Below are 21,313 nucleotides of genomic sequence, written 5' to 3'. Positions count from 1 at the left end.
TCCAGCAATAAAATAATAGATTAAATCATAGTCAAGCTTGGGCTGAGTGCAGTAAAGTTTTATTGCTTTGCACCAGCAAAAATATGAGGAAAAACATAATTTTTCATATAAAGTCTTAGAACAGAATGAATGATTGCTGCTGTATGACAGAAGATTCAGTTCTGAGCAAAGACCAGCACGCTAAATCAAACCAAACTCAACTGTATCTTATTTTCTCCACCCCACCTAACATACTACTTGCAAGCATAGAAAATTGAGGCTATTTCAGTGCAATTTTTTTTCTGTGTTGAAGTAATTAATTTGTTCCTCTGAATGTCACTGATATCTCCTACTGTGTATTGCTTTTAACTAAAATAGGATTGTTGCCAGCTGGTCACCCTTTGTTTTTTTGTCCTTTCTTTACTTTCTCTAGATGTTGTTTGAAATGTAAATTTTAGCAGCACCTGTAGTTTATACCTGAAAAGCATCTTGCCCCTATTGAAACAACACTTGTGGGTTTCCTACTGATAAAAAAAAAAGAGTCTTTTGCTGGATTTTGCATTCTGATCCAGAGTTTCTGCCCAAAAGAGTGCTTCTCTTTTATCAGTCCCAGTCACTCATGGAAGTAAAGATGTCTGATTCTGACTGGCAAAAACAACAGAAGGGATTGAATTTTACAGCCCTTGGGATTTGAGAGCAATTACTCTCGGCTACTGACAGCAGTGTCAGCATACCCATTGCTGTGTCCCCACTGCAAGTCTGAGCAAGGAAGAAAATAAATGGTTGAGATTAAATTTCCCTCAGCTGGACAAATGATAAGGCAATTCTGTGATTACTTCTCTAATGCACTGTATTAAAAGCAGAAAAACTTGTCCATGTGAAAGAGAAGCCTTAAAACTAAAGAGTATTATAGTGTCATAGTGAGCTGTCAGTTTGGCCAAGCCTACCCCTGTTTTGTTCCTGCCTTTATATTTTTTTCTTCCCATCCCAATGCTTTAATGCCAGTTGCATTTGGAGGACTTAGAAATTGTTAATAACACTGTATTCTGAAACCCTAGTCCCTCCAAGTTACTTCTGTTCTTTTTCCTCACCCTAAGCTAAGAGAGTGTCCCCCTTTACTTCTAAAACTTGTTTTCTGACTTGCAATTTTTAGAGCCTTTGATTGCCTGTGTAAACTTGCCTGCTTACTTACCTTTTAAATTTATGGTTCAAATATTTATCTTAAATAGTATTTGTATCTTCCTTCCTCTGTCAGTGACCCTCAATAGTACAAGTTAATTCCATGGGCAAAATTTCTTGTACAGCCATCTAGTTTAATAATATCAGGGATGCTAGTCATTCCTCAACCACTAGGACAGAATTCTTTCCTTAGTGCATAGTCACATTTTAATGCAGATTATGAAATATCAAAGTAACGCATATTCAGTACAAAGGTTTAACCAGATTTTAGGTTTCATTTGAAGAATTTAACATATAAATGAGGAGGAATGAAGCTTTGCAAAACAAGAATTGGCTGTTTCTTTAGAGAACAAAAGAACAATACTTCTGTTATGAAATTTGTATTTACAAAAGTCAGTTTGGGGGGAAAAACTAAATAAAAACCTGAAGCAACAATCAGTATTATTTTTGATACCTACTTTGTGATGTGGCTTCATTTTAGGAATAGATTCTAGACTACATTATCAAGCTCAAACAATATTTAGCTCTTGACTGAAACAAGGGAAACATTAGATTTTGGTTAAGGTTAATTTAAAGTTCTAAGTCAAGAAATACACTTTAATTGATTTAATTACATGGCTGAAGTTTTTCAGGTCTATTTGCAAAATCGTTATCATAACAAAACTTATATTCACTCTTATTTCACTTTTAGGCATGTATAATTATTTCTTGTTCACAGTTAATAATTACTACATCATGTGATTTTTGGTTTTTGTGTGATTTCTGGTCTATGACTCATTCAAGAGAAGGAGGAAAAATCTGGGCTCTTCCAGTAGGCCTGCAAATATTTTTCACAATTTTTGCTCAAACTTCAGTTACCTAGTGTGTAGACCTGGAACTTCCAGAGCTAAAACAACTGTGACTAAAATACATGGTTTTACAGTTGAAGGTGGCGTTGGATCAGATTTTCAGCCATTTCAGGCCCTATCTTGTGTTGCCTTGGGCCACGTCAGTTGTACCTATAACACAGATGTCTTGCAGCCTTTAAGCCAGCATAACTTAAGTCCAGAAGTCTCTGCTGGAATATGTGCTGTTCACATCCCTGGTGTTTCCTTAATGTCCTAGAGGATTAAACAAATGTCCCATATGATTCCTTTCTACTGCACATCACAAAAATGCAAAAGCTCTGAAGCTCATTGGCACTGAGTGTTGATGACAAAACTCAGAATGAGGCAAATTCTTGGAATACACAAATTTGTCACGGGTTATTAAACACAAAGGGAGTTTCTGAAGGGCAGATTACTGGACCCTAGGGAAAATGGGGAATTGCCATTGTTTGCTCTGGGTCCCCCTCTGCTTACTGGGCATCACACAGACAGAATCACAGAATATCCTGAGTTGAAGGGGATCCACAAGGATCATCAAGACCAATTCTCTTTCCCAGTCAGTTCCCAGTCATATGAAGATGTTTGATTTAAGAAAGTCCAGCTGTTCCTGTGGGTTTTTTTGGTATCCATTTACTAGATTAAGTTAAATGTGTTATTGTTTTCATATTTGGGAGTTTGAAAGTTACAGTGGAGACTAAGGATGTATTGGAGGAAGGATCTTGGGATATGCTGAAACAGTGCTGCTGCACTGAAACCATTGTGGATATATCTTTTGTTTTCCATTTAGCATCATGTTTGGATGTCATATTTTTGTTGTAGAAGAGCTAAAATTTTGTTAAATTATATAGCTGATATAGTAATTGAAGGCGAAGGTGTATAGAAATTTTGTGCTGTATTTCAATTTATGTTTTTTTGCAAAGGTTGTTATTGTTATTTTGAAATGCTTTTATTCTCAATTTTCAAGGGTTTATTTTAGAAAATTAGTATGTTACTTTGGAGACAGATAATGTAATTTATTTTCACAAAACTCAAATATACATTTTTCAAACTGAGTCAAGGGAAAAATACTATGTTTCCTTTTCACATGATCTTAGGGAAGTTTTTGAACTTTCTCTTCATGTGACATCCCAATACAAACTGAAATATATACAAACTGGAAATTACTGCTAAATTTAGTATTTAATTGATATCATTTTAATCATTATAAAGAAGAGCAAGAAAGTTCTGAAAAACAGCACAGATCATACATGAAATGTCCTAATTCTTTGCTATTGCTAAATTACACCAAAAAGTATGCCACCTGCAATTAGAAACTGAATCTGGAATAATCATTAATTTACTCACTATTTCCTGCAGAGTTTTTTACCAGTGGTGTCACACTTTCTAGGCAGCCAGCAGACTGAAATATCACTGTCTTGTTTTTGTCCAGGCTTTCTGTTTCAAAATAGTAAACTAGGCAAACGCCTCATATATCTTTTGCTTTTAAATATACTGATTGCTTACTTATATCAAGGTCATCTTAAAACTTTTACTGGGTCTTGCTGCAATGTTCAGCTGGGCTTAATGCATTACCAGTTCTTTAAAAACTGTTGTAGCAATAAGCCTGTTTGCGTTTCCAATATTCTCAATCTAAACTCAAGTGATGATTCTGCTAATAACTCCGGTATAGCTGAAAAGAGAAAAAGCTGGAGGAAAGATTCATTCTCTATTTCCTTTAAGCTTGGAAGGAGAGGACAGGGAAGGAAAGGAATTAAAAACTAGCTTCCCCATCCTTAAATAAGAGAACTCCTCTGTAATCCTGGGTTCATTTCCCCATGCTTAGCTACATTGGCACAAAAGGCATTTAATTTAACACATTGATGAGAATAGCAAGGAAGGAGACAGGAAATTCAGAATTTAATAGCATCTGCCTTTGAATTTTCTTAATGATAATATTTTACTTTTCCATATCCTCCATCTCCAACTTCCTAAAGCATATTCCAGGACAGCAGAACTCGTGACTGAAAAGAGCTATGAGCAGAATCAAGAGACCTTGTACTTTCTGAATTAATTATTTCAGTCATACATGCCTCAGCACTTGCTTGTGGGGTTTGCTGAAAATAGATTCAACTTGTGAAGCTGAATATTAGTGTGGCTGTGAAGGCTGGGGAGGTCTCCTTTCCCAGACGCTTCCTTTCTGACTCTCTTCACCATGTTCACCTGGAGTGTCCTCAAGAGAGGAGACTTGTATCAGTTTGGTCATGCAAAAGGCAGAAGATTATTGCCTTTCTATTCATTTCTATCCTTGCAAAGTGAACAGCCTCAGCTAATTTAACAGCATTCAGCAAATTGTGCATAGTTGGTTGGAGCAGGGCGTGAGGGTGAATACATTAGTGAGTTTGTGCAGAGGAATTTGGGTAGGTTAGTAAAGAGTTGTCACGCTAAGCCACACAACTCCAGTTTGGATAGTACCAGTCCTTAGGGATAGATTTTCAAAGCTGCAGGAATTCTGCTGACATTGATGGATTACTCAGTGTCTCTCCAAATCTTTCATACTTCTTTAATATAGGAAAGTCAATTATCTGTTATCCCAAAACAGTAACAACATGGCATGTAAACAGATGGGTCCATTGTTTCAGATTTGGTCAGACACTTCTTGTGACTCTGTAAATTTAGTACCTGTGCCAAAGTAAATGATCTATCCTCACTGTGATTTTATGAGTTACACAGATTTTGCAGAGAATAATAAATGGGGCCAATGCTCAAAATCTATATCAAAAGGGGAGTCAGAGTCAAGAAAGTTCCATTTGTAAAATGCTCATTTATTCTTCCAAAAATGCCAGTTAAATGTTTTCAACTGCTGAAGAAAATGCTGACGAAACATTTCTAGGAGCTGTAGTATTTCATACACAGAACAGAAATAACTAATGGAAATACCAGGGATTTATTTGGTTTTTTCTTTCTTCTATAATACTGGCATGCATTCATGTGCAGCATGTCTAAGTGTTCACAGACCATTAGTAAAGAAACAGTATACTTATTTCTGGAAAACAAAATTGGCAATAGGAGATCTTGGAGCGTGTGCAGAAAATTGCAGTGTGAATTACAAGGGGGAAAATTCCCAAAAGAATATCAAACATGGCACAACAGTTAACAAAAGTTAGAGAGATGTGACGTGGCTGCTGGAGGTTTGCTTCATGCATTTGTAGTAAGCTGCATAATTCTTCACAATTTCATACTTCAATTTTTAAATAAAGCATCATTTTCCGAGCATTCTTTCTGTAACCTTAGCAACAAAAGTAGGAAGAGGGAGAAATTGCAGATGGAAATCCTATCTGTCTGACCTCATCTAGGTGGAGCAGTAAATGTCTTGAGGGATAAAGTGCCAAGATCTCTCAGAGGTATTCTGCTCCAGCACAGATAACAAAGCAAGCTGTTTCTTGGGTTCTTCCTGCTCCAGGCAAAGTAGGGATGCCTCTCTTCTGGTGTATGAAAAGCATCTTGCAGTGCTAGAGCAGACATGATCTGGCTCCAAAGTGCTACTGCTTAGATCTGGCTTACATAGGTCAACAACTTGGTGGGTGCTCATTTTGAGGGGGTATTATATTGGCTGACACAGTGGATTATAGCAAGTTTGATGAGGATGTTTGGAACATCTTAATTCCATAGTCATAAGCTAGTGCCCCCAATGTCCCTATTTGTCTAGAAAACAAATCCCCCAACTCTGTGTTGAGTCAAAATTACTGCCTATATAGTTGAAAGAAGCAGCAATTAATTCCTGAGAAATTTTTTTTCAATAAACCTGGAAATAGAATTTTTATTCAATCATTTAGTCTATAACAGTATATACAATGTTGATTTTTCTTATATCAGGCATATTACCTTGGAAATCAAGGTAATTTCTTAAATACATTGCAGAGGTTTTGTTCTAATATAAACATTCAATGAAGGGTAGTACACATCTATATACTGCTCCAATAGCAAACATGAATTTATACAAAATATTAGGTGTCTGTGATTGCTAAAAGACATTGGAGTTGGTACAGTTAGTGCTTTTCTTTTTTAGTTGCAGCTAATATTGAAACTGGAGGTGAAATTCAGCTTTTCAGTTTGGAAACCTAAGTATAGATGCCTGTGGCATAGACAAGGAATGTGCAAGTTTTCACCAGAGCATGGAGTGTTAGAAGGGGAAATGGCTTCAAGAAGATAGGTCTAGATGAGATATTAGAAAAAAAGTATTTGCCATGAGGACAGCAGGGCACTTGGTGAAGTTGACCAGAGCAATTTGGATGGCTCATACCAGGAAGATTTCAAGGCCAGGTTGAATGGGCTCTGAGCAACCTGGTCTACTGGAAAGTGTCCCTGCCCATGGCTGGGGGATTGGAACAAGGTGTCTTCCAATACAAACTATTCTGTGATCAAAGTTGGTGGAACTTTAAGGTGAAAGGTGCCTAGCTATAGATGTCTGATATAATTTTAGGCTGTAGTTTTACTGAAGGGTCCACTGCTGCTCCTGTAGGATAAAGGTTAGCTGCAGATCCTGAATCATATCTGCAATTTTCAGATGGCCCTGGGTTCCTCCAGTACTTAGTAATTAGATCGCATCCATGGTCAGTACAGGCAGTGCAGTTAAAGTGTGTATTTGGATTGTTCTAAAGTGGAGCTGAAGGAGCTGGTAAATCACTGACAGCATTTAATAGATCTGTGGTTCTGATAATGAGTGCTTACAAACCCAGCTCCTGGATAGACTGCTGCACTGAAGTATCCAACCTGCACACCAAATAACCTGCTGCTCATCTACCTATATTTTTATCTGAGTCTGAAAGGATAAAATAGGGGTTTTGTTAGGTTTGTTTGTTTGTTTTGGGGTTTTTTTGTTGTTGTTGTTTTGGTTTGGGGTTTTTTTGGGTTTTTTTTTTTTTTTGTTTTTTGGGTTTTTTTACAGATATACCAATAAATTGTATTAACGTCAAAATGTTGAGATTCCTTCTTTCTTTTCCTCTCCCCCTATCTTACTTACCACGCCACCAACCCCACACCTGTAAAAAAATATTGATTTGAAACACAAGTTAAATCTCATATCTTCATCTTTCACTGGTAATCAGTGCTTAGATGTTTTGCATCCCTTCCGTTCCTTGAAATTGTCAAAAGACACCTTTCAAGTCAAAAGTAATTCTGTAATGCCTTGTGATTTTTCTTCTTAGTGTCCTGTATTTAGATGAAAAACAAAAAAGGAAACACAAGTTTATGCAACATTCCACTTTGGATCAATCTCCTCTGGAAGAGTAATAGAGATTTAGACACAAGAAAAAATAACATCAAAACTAAAACAATGTGTTGTTATAATTTTGAAATATTTGAATATATTGGTTCAACAGCACTCTAGGTTAACTTGAAGGGAGTACTTTTCAGAGACAACAGAGGGAAGATATTATTCAGCATCCTGATGTCTGGGTAATTGTGGAATGCACAGAGTATTCCTCTTTAAAAAAAAACCAGTGCGTATTCTGCAGAAATCTTGTTTGGAGCCTGATGTCAGGCAAAAGCAGCAACTTGGACACGCCTGTCTAGACAACATGTAACTCATCAAGCATCTCAATTAAATGTGATGTCTTAGAGTTGTGGCACATGAGTTCTCAAGGGATTTATTTATTTTATTGAGCGTGACTGCAAGATCTGATAAATAAGCATTTCTGTGACAAGTCCTTAAGAAATGTGGCTGGTGATAACAGTTTGGTAAATCTGTACATAGCATTTTTTTCAATATGCTTGTGTACACAATCCAGACTGAAATTCTCTTACAGATGTATACAGAAAAAGACATGTGAGTAAAGCAAAATGCATACTTTTTCCAAACAAAAGAGCAGTAGAAATTTATGACCACTTTCATAATCACTGTCTTTCTCTGTAAGCCACGAACAGTGATTTTGAAATTTTGCATATTGATTGCAGATTTCAGCCAGTCCCATGTTTTAGTAACTAAAGCTTCATGTGTGTTGTGCATGAGAGCTAAACTAGAAAGTTCTGTGGCTGAATAAATTACCAGTTTGTTTGCAATCTGTTTAAAACCAGTGTTCCCCAGGGAAGCCATGGTGGTGCGGGTTGTCCTGTGTTGCTCAGGGTCTCTGATGGGCATGGTCTGTCTATATGCTCACCAGACACAGCTGGACTGAACTGCATGACTTTGGCAAAATTGGTGCTGAGTGAGGTGTGTGTGGGTCACATTTAAAAGCTTCAGAATAAGCTTTATCCCCACAGGTAAAATGCTGCTGCATTAATTAACCCATGCTCCTGCCTGTATCAACTTTGTATTGATCATATATGTTCCTACAACTGATTGCACTACAATTTTGGCTCAAAACCCTGAAACACAATATCAACAGCTTAGGAACTGCATCTCATACCAGTGAGCATGGAGGCAGCTTCCTGCACTGTTCTATGGAAAGCCTACTACACTACAAATTATACCTGCCAATATCAAGTTAATGCTTCAGATCTGTAACATTTTCCCTACCAATTTATATTTGCCATTCCTCCTCCTCATGTGATGCCTCAGGGCTCTTGGTTAGGTCTTGATTGCTGTTTTCCTCACATCTCTTCCAATAGAGAAATGTCAAAGAGCAGGAAATAAGGATGACTTGCATCTTCCGGCATTTGAATATACAGTGGGGGAATACAAAGGCTACAGAGAATTTAAAGTTACTTTAATACCTGGATGGAAAAAAAAAAAAAAAAGAAGGTGTATAATACTAAACTGAACTTACATATTTAGGGGGAGGAAAAATATTGCCCAAGTGTGGCTGTAAGTAGGTCAAAGTACATATGCTCAGAAACACAGTTTGTCACACTCCGCACAGGAAGTGGATCTTTAAAAGACTAAAACACTAAATGTTTAAAAGCTAATTTGACAAAAATGTAGTTATTTATGGTATTATCTGGAGTCATAAGCCACCCAAGAATGGAGCTGGTAACAGATGTGGTGTCATAACCACTAATGCTCTGTAGTCTAGTCCTGGCAGATAGGTTTTCATGTATACAAAAAGTCATTTTTACAGTTTCAGTTTCATGAACCCTTCAGTCATTTATACATATCTAAAAATGAGAATAAAAACTCTAAAACCTGTGTCATAATTACACAAAAATAAAATTTCTGCTAGACATTTTTTGGGCATTGTATTGAAATTGGATTTTTTTATTTTCTTTTAGTGGAGAGGATGCTACACAGAGCAGTTAATAAAGATGCATTTTCAATATCATTTCTCAGACTTCTGCTCCCACAAATCAGGAACAAAACTGCATAATAAATATTTCCCTACTGTAATTGTATTTTGAGTGACTGGTGATTTGGCTTTTTTCCTTTCTTAAGTAAGGCATTGCAGAGATTTTTGCTCTTTTGAAGCTTGTCTCATATGACAAGACAGTCCAAAGGGTTTTATAAGCCTGCTGTAATGACCCTTAAATAGGCTGACAGTTTTACAGCAGTCCTCAAGAGGGAAGGTTCCTTTCAGAAGCAGCTGAATATCATGAAAAAGGCAGTGACTCCACATTGACTTTTCACTAAGCTGCAAAGACTAAATGGCTTTTTGGATTAATAACAGTTTTATGGCATCCTTCTCTTGCAGAATGTCTGTCAGCATGTGTGACTCTCCATTATAGGTGCTGTCAGAAGCTCGGAAAAGTGCAGTTTAAAATCTGGGAACTTAAGTTGTTACAGAGCTGCATAAAGCCTTGTGTCTGCATGGGGGGAGAGATGTGGGATAAATCTTTTGTTTCATCCCTGCTGATGACAGCATTTAATGTTTACCATAACAACCTCTGGATGTAAATCTGTGAGATTCTGGGCAAAGTGACTTCCATACTTGTCCTATTGAAAACCTGAGTGTGAGGACTACTGCACACACACACAACAGGCTTTCAGGACTCTGCAGAGTACTCATGTAGCCTCTTCTTGGAGAATGTAGTGTGAGATATCATTTTTAATACCAACGCACTCCAATACAGAATCTCATCTTCTATTAGTTTGGCTTCCTCTCATTCTCTCATTCACTAGTCATTATATCATTATATTAGTTGTTCAAAATGGATTTTGCTAGGGTTTTTGTCATCAACCATGATATTCACAAGCTGATGGTTGATTTCAACTATGTATGCTATGCCCACATTTATTTATATATATATGTGTGTGTGTGTGTATATATATATGTATGTATATTTCCTTCATTTGTCCCATATCAGATATTTAAAAAAAAAATAAAAAGAAAACCCAGCAGATTGGAGCTTTGTCACTATGAAAGCAGCAAGTCACTGAAAAAGCACTTCATTAAATTGCATGTTTCCTCAGTAGATTAGTACAGAACAAAGACTTTTGTTAAGAAATTGAACACTAGAGAGTTTATCCTTGATGCAAAGTGCTTATGAAATTGGTAATTCTGAGCAGCTCAGAACAACCATGCTTCCTAAGGAGCAGCCCCTATATATATCCTCTGTAAGACTATGCTGTAATCCACATGTTTACCCACCAAAATTAGAGCTTTCATGTTTTGAGAGGCCAGTTCAAGTTAAGTATTCCTCAGGGTTCTTCGATTATCAGATCCTATAAACCTGTAAATCATAGCATTGCTATGTTATGATTGTAATTACAGTATTATATTAGAATTAGCTATGTGGCAGCAGAATGCAGAGTGTCTCTATCCCCATTTCCCCTGGCCTTAATCTTTCCACTAGGACCCCATCTCAGGATAGGTGATCCTCTCTTGTACTGTCTCATCTCCTGTGCTAGTGGCTATTGTACTAGGAATATTCTCCATGTGTCCTTGCCAGCTGCCCCTGTCTCAGTCAGTGTCTGGCTAAAGAAAATAAATAAATGAGAAAAATCAGTTGCAACACCATACACACATGCTTCTCCTGCCCAGGTAATGCAGAGTGTGACCATGCATCTCACTTGCCCCTTCTCAGGGCCCAAAAACGTGCTCTTGAGAAGAGGCTTTCCATCACCTGCAATGCAGAGCTGGCTCAAGTCCTATCCAAGCTGTCACCTCTGTTCTCCCCCTTGGGCTGCTTTTAGCTGGTGGGGATTAAAATAGTGCTCAGAAATCTAAAAACAATCTTCTAACAAAAGTCTGAAACAATTCAGAAGTCACTTTTGGCTGTATTTTACTGATGTGGTAGGCAGAGATACCATAAGAGAGTAGCCAGCATTGCATGTGATTGGATAAAAGTACAAATAGCTTTGAGGAAGCTGTTTTGGCTGTGTGTGTGCGGGGGCACGTTGTTGTTGTCTTCTTTAAATAGAAAGGGTGTTTTGGGTCTACAAAATTGATTGCCAGGACTGCTTTATTCCTTAGGGAAATTATTGTAATTGCTAGCTTATTTCCTTTATCTAAATATCCAGTGTTGATATATTTGCTTTTTTGCTGAAAAGTAAAAATGTTTTAAAATATAGAATTGCATGTTTTCTTCTTTCAGTGTTTTCATTTTAGTCTACAAATGCACCTTATGGAAAACACAATTCTCTGATTAATTGCATAGGCTATTAATGTAGAAATGTTGTATTCAGAAGTAAATACTGAAATTAGTAATTGGTGATAAATTTTCTTGGATCTAATTTTTGGGGCAAATATTAGCAGAAATTTCAGTTAATTTAAAAATAAACCTAGTCTGTGAATTTGACAATATTTGAGCAATTTCTTGACGTATTTTGTTAAAAATCAGATACCAGACCTTCCATTCATAGTGCTAAAATTAAGTATCTGTAAAGTCTACCATTATAACCTTGAGGGCTTCAGAGCTTTTACATTATATCGTCATCTCAGTAGAAGCTGGAAATGCAATTTCAATTAAATAGCATATTTAAAGGTACATCAGTTATCAAATTAAATGCAGTCTTTATGTCTTCTATTGCATCTGGCAATAACTCATGACACTTGATAAGGAAGATCTGATGATAAGGATCCTTGGATGAGATGATTGATGAATGGATTGATCAATCGATTGATTTTTCATTGATAATGTCACAAACAATGTTCCAGTACAAGGGGAAGGCAGCCAAAACAATCTGCTGAAATGTAATGGCCATCTGGTTGGTTGATCCATAATAATTTGCCTTGTGGATGTCTTCCTTTCCTTTCTCAGGAAAGTAAGACTTTTTCTACAACATACTATTGTGCAACAGCAGAGCTCATTCCTGGTTGCTTTTTCTCTGGTTGAAGTTATTCGTTTTCTTCAATAACAGCCTTACACAGAGAGAGCTTGAGAGATGGCAGAACTTCTTGTTCAGTAATGTCTGTGGTTTGGATTAAATTGAATCCAGTGTTTAAAAACAAAATATTCATGCACTTGGATTCAAAGGCAACTCTTACTCCTAAATCTTGTTTGATAATATCCTCTGACTCCTAGAGATTTATATTACTTTTCAATATCTGTTAAAGAAAAAAATGTGACAGGAAAATAATTAAATCTAAAAAGTCACATGTTTACTTATGTGATTGTATCATCATAGAATCATGGCGTCTCCATTGTGTCTTGTGTTGAAAAGACAGGTGTCTGCTAAGGAAGGCAGGAGCCTCCCTTAAAATGGAAAATGTAAACCCCCTCCCTCCAAATTATTATTATATTGAAATTAAAGGGGTCTCAGGCAAAGATATGGGAGTAGGAATGACAGTTCTTTGTTAGGGAAGAAAATCAAAATAAAATAAACAATGCACTAACACAAAACAACACTGATAGATTCAGAATACGACCTGACACCCTGTGGGTCAGGGTGTTGGCAGCAGTCCCATTAAATGGTGGCTGCAGTCCTCCTGCAGTGACAGGTGTGGTTCTGTTGGAGCAGTGATCCTGTAGAAGGGTGGAGTTTTCCTCTGAAGGTCCAGTGGTGGTGTAGATGGGCCTGGTCTTCCTCTGGGAATCCAGTGGGAAAGGGCTCCTGTGGTGTTCCAAAACTGAGATTATATCCAGGTAGGAATACTTGGCTCCTCCCACTGGGCAGAGCATCTCACAAAGGGATGATGTAAATTTATCAGTCATGCAGTAAGACTCAGTGGCCCATTAACAGAAGATATCTCCCCCAGAGGGAAGATGGGTCATGGAAGAGATAAAAAAACCTGCCCAATTAACAGAAGATAACCACCCCACCTCTAACAGATGGGAATAGAATACACACGCCCACCCACATCTTGCAACCCAGGACTCACTGAGAGGAAGCTTTATACTTTCATGTTTGTTTTGGTACTATGTTACATGCCTATATTTGGCCAGAATCCCAGTTAATCATCTGAACTAATGTCAGAAGCATAATGTAGTTGTTACTTTTAAATATCACATATAGGTACTTTATGTTATCTTGATTGTGAAAGATCACATCACACACTGGAAGTCTTAATCTGTTAAGCAACAGCAGTTATTGATAAAATAAGTATGTGACATTTAGAATGTATTTGGGATTATCTGTGTATCTAATGTGCGGAATGGATGTTAAGTCTTTGAATTTGAAAAAATACTGAACACCAAATATTTAAAGAAGACTTAATCTTCAGTTGTGCTGAGCTTTTATGAGTAATGCATGTATTCAGCTTTCCTGAAAAGTTCAGTTGTATGGGAATATATTCAAAGTGTCATCAGACAATATTGTTTGTGAAAGCTAAGAAATTAATTTCCTACAATCAACAAGATGGCAACTCAGCATCAAGTATTGCCTGAGGTTAAAAATAACTCATTTCCCCAAAAGAAAAGTGTTATAAGAGATGTACTAATAAATATTCCCTTTATAGTCACAAAGGTTGCCACAGTAATCCTCATAGCTGGTGCAAAGAATATCAGGGAAAATCCATTGCTTTAATGCTGTACTGTTCCGTAGAAGAAAGGTGCTATGTACTTCATATACAAACAGAATTTGGACAGAATTGCACTCTCCAGTGAGAGATAATGCTCATATCCCCCAAACACCTGAAAAAGAAAGAAAAAATAAAAGCTTTCTTGAAGCAGTAAAGGGTATGTTCTCTGCTTACCATTTCAGTAACATGCTTCTATGTCAATAATAGATACTGAAAAGTTTGTTCCTCTTCATAATTGTATCTTTATATAATTTTAATTATCAGTAAAACTCTAAATCTGTTTCATATATAAAATTATTTTCTTCACTGAGTAGTTTACATGCAAATTCAGTAGAATTTCTTGAACATTTTTCTATCTTGTATAGCAGCTACCTGTAGGGAATGGAATGCATTATGAAGCAGATACAATTAGCAAAAGAATATAAACAAGTCTGACAGAATGAAAAGTTGTCGGTATCTAATGATACCTATAAAATAATTTTTATTAAAGATTCCAAGAATTTAATTTCCATGGTAATGCAAATTAGGAACGATGAAAGCAATGACTTGGAACAGAAGCTTGGATCCTTTCTTATTTTGGAGCTCCCAAGCTGCACACATCTACTATAGTAGTTAGCTGCATGTGACTTTTTGTTTCAGATTGTAAATTTACAGATGGGATTAATAAAAATTATGATGGGAGAGAGAAATAATTAATAGTATATTCATAAAATACCTCTGCATGAAGGCTATGAAGAGGAATTCTGTCTTCCTTTTATCATTGAATTAGAAGCAAATTTGTTTTCTTCCAGAATAGATAAATAATCTAAGATTATTTAACTTGGATTAAAATACTAAACAAGACTTTTTATACACAAAATTTGGTAGACATAAACAATTCCTCATATAGTGCCAAAATCTTGAGCTGAAGGCTATAATTTAAGTGTTTGATTTACAATCTGTATGATGAATCTGCTTTAGGTGCGGGTCAAGATACCATTTAAAACATTCTTACAGAGCTACCAACTAGGCTCAGTGCTAGAGCCTTCTAGTTGTGGAGGTGGGGGCTTAGGTACTAGAAATTAACTGGGGTAGCTTTGTTAGGTGTATTAAAAAAAAAATAAAAGCAAAAAAACTTTGTACTGTTTTGACTATAGTTTAAATATTGCATGTTTATCTGAAACAAACTGTTGTGGTAATTATTTGTTATTTGTCTCTGGAGCTCTTTCCTTGAGATTTTGCATGCCTTAAATGTGACCATTATTTACTAAAGAAATTTTTTTCAGAATGATAAATTGGACTGGGAATATATATATTTGTTTTCAAAACCTTTTAATTTACAGTACCTCTATTGTATGCATGACAGCAGTAACTGTTTCTGTTGACCATTAAAGGAGGAAAGAATTTAGTAAGGTGGCTGGCTTTTGTCATCTTCCTGACAGTATAGTTTTAATTATGTTTACTTTTGTGACTAACCTAGAGCTGGTGAATCTATTAGAAATTGCTTCAGAATTGTTATTGAGATTTACTGGACATATAAAGTACATCCTGGCATGCAAAATAGAGCAGAAGACAGAGAAATTGTCCAGGAGGAAATAACCTGATTATTTCTGCAACAAGTAAAGTAAGATGCATCAGCAATGGTGTTAATGTAGGGTCAAATCCAGCTGAAACTGGATTTATGGTCAATGTGCTTAATCTAGGACATGATTGATATCATTAGAATATAAGTCATTGCCACGTGTGCCTCCAGCTCAGGATCATGTCAATAGGAATGGGTTGTGTTTGATCTGGGTTTGTGGGGAGGGGATGTCAGGTCTGCTTGGCAGCACAGCCTGATTTGAGGGTACTCCCATGTGACTGACTGGATACAGGAGGTACAGCAGGAGGAAAAAATCTTCATCACTAGGGTAATTCCAAATTCCAAGTCCTCTTCTTCAATTCTGTATTGTACTTTTTATTTGCTGAGATTATTTTAATTTTCAAACTCTATCGTAGAGGCTTTGGGGGCTTTTTACATTGTTTTAGAAGGGGAGGAAATGAGGAAATACTAGCATGTACTACTTTTACAGAATTACTTGTAGCTATTCAGCAGAAGGCTGGCAATGCTGTTGATTTAATTATTTTGTGGTTGCAAAAGCTTGGTTTGAGTAAAGGAAGACTGGGAATCTGAGATGAGTTTCATTTCTTGCCTCAGACCAAACAGTTTTTTCTTTTTTTTCTTCTTTTTTTTAGTCTTAGATAGGAAGACGGAGACCTTCACAGTAATTAACCTTAACAAAAATTTGCTGTGATGGGAGCATGACAGCAACTACTGTATTTTTTAAAACCTCGAGGATTAGGAAGATTTCTTCTACAAATATCTATATATTTGTGCATCTTGGAGGGGTAAATCTACAGTAAACCAGGCTTTGGAGATTTAAAATAACAGAGCAATGTAAGTCTACAGCTATTAGGAATGTTTTGGATGTTCTTAAATAGTGACTTATGTTCAGAAATGTCAAAAACTACAAATTTTTTAAGGTGTTATCCTTGAATAGTTCTCATGGCTTCATTAGAGTGTGGACATTGTTACAGGAACTGTCCGTCTCCCCTCAAAAGACATCAAACGTTTTGCCATAGATTTCACTGATGTGGTTATTACACAACCTGCATGATTGGTACTTGAGATAGTGAACATTATAATCACAATATAAGATGATTGCATGAGGTAACTGCCTTGTCAACTGCTAGTGGTTAGGAACAGAGCTATCTCTGCAATATATTTACAATTTTTACTCTTTTTTCCTTCATTGCTGAGGTTCTTTGAGGAGCAACAGAACTCAGCATTTCAAGGGTGTTTTATATAAAACTAAGGTGCATCTTCCATTATAATCTGCTTTTTTTTTTTCTGTGTTTTTTCCCTTTTTCAGGAGGATACAGATCATAATTATTATACATCAAGGACATATGGCCCCTATGATTCTACCAGCCGGGATTTGTGGGTCAATATAGACCAAATGGAGAAGGACAAAGTAAAGATTCACGGGATCCTTTCCAATACCCATCGTCAAGCAGCAGTAAGTTATTTTATCATTTTCTTTTTTGACTAACATGGATATTTTCCCCAGAGATCCACACAGCAGTATTACTATGTATCATGACTATTATTCATAGAGCTATGTCTTTGAATTCTAGTTAAGCTGTGGAAGTCTTAACACTGTTGTTATCAAATGATTCTTTGAACTTTTTGAACATTCTGTAACAGTCCTTCAAAGATGTCTTTACAAGTATATTTAAAATTTCCCTCTCTTCCTAAAGATCAAAAACTATCAAATGGTAAACCACTTCTGTTGCTGAAATCAGAGGGACTTTTGCTGTTGAGTTGAATAGTAAAAGAGCTGGGTTGAGGATGAGGTTGATGAAGTTTTAAGTCTCTCATGTGGTATGGTTACACTTCTATTTTATATGAGGTTTCATTCTTATATTTCCTTTTGGCACAACGGATAAAGCTCATGAGAATGTCATATAGTAATAGAAATTATGTGATCGCAATTTTAGGTTATCAGCAAATAAATAAATTGGAGTGTAAATAACAATCATATTTAACTTATTGTAGTCATGCTGCTGGTAAGGTGGATGTGAAAATAATGGGCTCACACACTTAGAAATGGAAGCAAATACTGTATGATTTGCTGTATTCTCAGTTCTCACCTGTGGCTAGAAGCTGCATGCGTAGAAGAGCCAATATTAGCATAAATTAAATACAGAAAATTACAGCTCAGAACTATGATTGAAGAGACTTGTTTCATCCATTCAGCAACTTAGATCCAAAAAGAAGTCCTTGGGTTTTGCCAGTTTAAAACAAAATCAAGTGAATGCCTTACTTAAAAGTTCTACAGTTTTTAAAGATGCAGATGTGTTTAACAGTTTTAAAGCTGAGAGAAAGCACAAGTTTAATTCATCTTTTCCTTAGTTAATCTGTTTTCTGGCAGAAGCTATGTGACTTCTCAGAAGAGTGCAAAAGGCAGCAGAAAGAAATACTGTGGCATTTAAGTCAGGATATGGAAAGCACAGTGAGGTGATAAATCCAGCACATGTAACTGACAGAGAGTCCAATTCAAAAAATATATCCTTCATAGTTAAAAGAATGTAGGCAGTCAGGGATAATGCAAATGCAGAGGGTTCAAACAGTTATAGATCTTTGGGGTAGACTTAATAAAACACTGTATCAGCTAATTTCTTAAGGCAATTTGATTCTAATGAGAAAAAAAGAACCTCAAGGTACCCTTGAGGTAGTGAGGACCTCTGTTGTCTATCTTGTGTACTTTATGTGGTATCCTGGTGCTCTGTGTTGAGGGAAAAATGGAAATATGCCAAAAGCAAAGCTAATGTATAAATTAAAAATTTTAACCCATGTCTAATGATTAGTAAAGATCACACCCTTCCGTGTCTTTGTTGTAAGCACTTTTGTTTCCGTTTGGATCCCTGAGAAGGTGCAACTAAAATGTCCACGGGGGACATTTTGTTGAAGGCTTGAACAAGGCTGTATTTTTGGTCTGGTGTGGGGTCAGTGTAGAGACCATTAAGCATGACAAATGGAAACTTGAAGGCTTCAACTGTTTCTCCCAAAAGCAAGTGGTTTAAGACCTTTCTTCTGGATGTCAGGTGCTCCCTCTGTCTTTCTTCCAGCTCCAGCAGAGAAAGCTCTGGTCCCTATTTAGTACACTGATATCCATTTCTTTTTATGCCTACCCAAATATCTTGGACTATGAACTTGAGCGGCTGCAGCCATATCTACATAGAGTTTTAAAGACCCCTTTTTCAGATCTCTTTCATGTCCCCCCAAAGTATTAAAAAGTAGCAGAGTCGTCCTGTAAGGTTTTATTCCTTATTTTTGCATCTATAATTGATTTTTTGTATCTGTGTGTCCAAGTAAACAACATCCATATGTACTACACAACAAAGGTGTTTAACAGAGAGATGTGATTTTTATAGCTGTACGACTGCAGAGTCATATATTTTGAGGTCATATATACCTCAGCAGCAATCTCTTACCTTCTCTCCCATAAACTTTGTCATTACTCTTTTTAAAAGGCCATTTTGCACATCTTGCAGTCAATCATTTACATTATATTTTCTAAACATTATTCTCCAGTTTGACAATAGAACCAGGAGTTAAATTATCACATGCTAAATATTAAGGAATTAATTTACAATGTCAGAGATTCTTTGAATGCTGACAATTTTACACTCAATTTGTGTGTTTTCCTTCATTTGGAAGTAAATAATCCTGAGAGTTCCCAGAAGCTGTCAGTTTGTTTTGCTCCTCAAGAAAAGTCATAAGGACTGGAGAGAATCCTGGAGAGGATTCATGAGATGGTTTGATTTTATAAACAGCATAGTAATTTTTTGTGGAAAGTAGCAAACATATATTAATGGAACAATTAAAATGTCTAACAGTACAGGATTTATAACACTAGTAGTTAAGGTGTTTTTTTCAATATATTGCCACCATCTTCTTAACCATATAATCAAATTTAGAGCTGGCTTTAATATTCAGTGGGTTTAAATTAGATATCTAAGAGTGGATTACTCAAACACTGAACTAGAATACAGGATATGTCACACTTGGGATGACAACTCTCTTTTCTCCCAGTCCATTCTATCATTTATGCGTGGAGAGAATATTTTTATTTCAGTGAATTAAAAATTCTGATATTCTTTCTTAAAAATGAGATATGCTTTCTAGCATCAAAATAAAAGCAAAATTTTAGTGACTGTTAGAATATTGTGTTTCAAAATAATACTTAAATCATGTTGGTTATTACAGTATTATGCTAAAAAATTGGCTAAACATCTTTACATTGTCAGAATTTAAGGTATCGCATTTTGACTTAAGTCAGTGAGAGATCTATATCAGGCTTGAGTGGAAATGGCATCAAGTTTTTGTTGCAAACATCTTTATACTAATGTTGATATTACAGCCACTTAGAAGACAGATTAGGAGTCACAATTTTCATTTGAAGTAGTTGAATGGTTACTTTGATTCAAAGTGAAAAGGTAAAATGGAGAATGGCATATAAAGGAAAGAGGGAAAGTTTGGTCAGAATATTGGTAGTTTCAACAGAGTTCTTCAAATTATGTTTAGTAGAGCAAGGACATAATTTAAATGGAGTGCATTCATAGATGTAGCAGACACTTCAGCAGTGAAAGCTGTAGAACATGGTAAAATAATATTTGTGTGAGTTAATTCATGTGCTGTCTTTTGCATATGCCATTTTTGATTAGAAATGTTCAGTCGTACATCCATATTTATGTATATACAGAAAAGGTCATTAGAACCTACTCAGTCCAATTAACACATTGCAAATGGATTTTGCATTCTAATTAAAAACAAACAAAAAAATGTGCTAATAAATCCTGTCATAATTCTGTCTTCCATTTAAATGGAAAGCAAATCTTTCCATCCCTTTCCAAACACTTGAAGTTACTGTAAGTCTTCAACTGCTAATTTCATGCTAAATAATTCTTTAAACATTTCTGGCTGAGGTAAATATAATTCTTCCTGAGATAAGAAGTACTCGGATACAATCTGAAAATAACAAATACAGAACAGAAATAATAGGAGGGAAAACAAAGACATGAGTACTTTTCTTCTTTTTTCCCCCTCCACTTTTTAAAAATGTTTGGGTTGTTGCCCTTTCTTAAGTGAAAGTCATCAAAGTTACGGTTGAGGGACAGTCACCAACAACCGATCTTCACACCAGTTTTTACTGTAGTAAATTCTCCAAAAGAAGGAATACATGCTCATTTCATATTTACTGTTTGGACCGTTGTGGAAGAGATGTGTTTTTCACAGGATATTACATTTAAACAGTGAAAAGACCATGCTGAGATTTCAGCACTCCTTTCTGCCATGACCACTAATTTATCCAGAGCTTAACCAGGTAGCACACAAGGTGATAATTATGAGTGGCCACAATAATCATTGAGCTTTGGGAACAGAATGGAATAGATGAAAAAGATAAAGCTGTAAGCAGAGAGGGAAAATGAGTTTGAATTTGAATGTTGCTTTATAGTGAGCTTAGTTGAGAAGAGTTCATTCCCCAAATTACAATTCTCTGCTATGAATTCAGCTGATAGAGGATAGTCACCTGTAGGTAGACTGAGGGAAAAAACCAAAAATGTTATTTTTAAAATTTTATTTTTATATTTTATTTTTCAATAAGTAGGTTAAGTAGAGTTGAATATTTCTTTATTCCATCTCCTAGCTGACAGTATAGAGAGTTTTAGGGAATGGTGTCATGGGTTTGATGGAGGAATTGCCTTCCAGTGACCAGCCTTCATCAGAAAAGCTCCCAGGCAGCAGCAGGATGTCAGGGACAGCACTTCAATCTGAAGGCTCATGTGGCAGAACAGCAGAGAGCCAGCAGCCAAAGTAGGAGGCATCCTACTTTGTAAAATATAGGTATTGCTAAGGCCTTTGATATTGATGGGTCCTTTTATGAAAGAGGTTAA

The 21,313-nt window shown here is 36.2% G+C and overlaps 1 protein-coding gene across 1 annotated transcript in view; it reads left to right on the top strand.

Annotated features, from left to right (window-relative positions):
* The window catches only part of PLXDC2 (plexin domain containing 2), a 250,857-nt gene that overhangs the window by 118,814 nt on the left and 110,730 nt on the right, over positions 1-21,313 (top strand). The window contains exon 3 of the mRNA XM_064408456.1: positions 16,726-16,872. Coding sequence (XP_064264526.1) covers positions 16,726-16,872 — 147 coding nt within the window. The remainder of the gene's footprint in view (positions 1-16,725; positions 16,873-21,313) is intronic.

This window comes from Passer domesticus, chromosome 1, assembly GCF_036417665.1.
Source record: "Passer domesticus isolate bPasDom1 chromosome 1, bPasDom1.hap1, whole genome shotgun sequence".
NCBI classification, from domain to species: Eukaryota; Metazoa; Chordata; class Aves; order Passeriformes; family Passeridae; genus Passer; species Passer domesticus.
The sequence above is the reverse complement of the archived record's forward strand: the minus strand, read 5'-3'. Positions and strand labels throughout refer to the sequence as shown.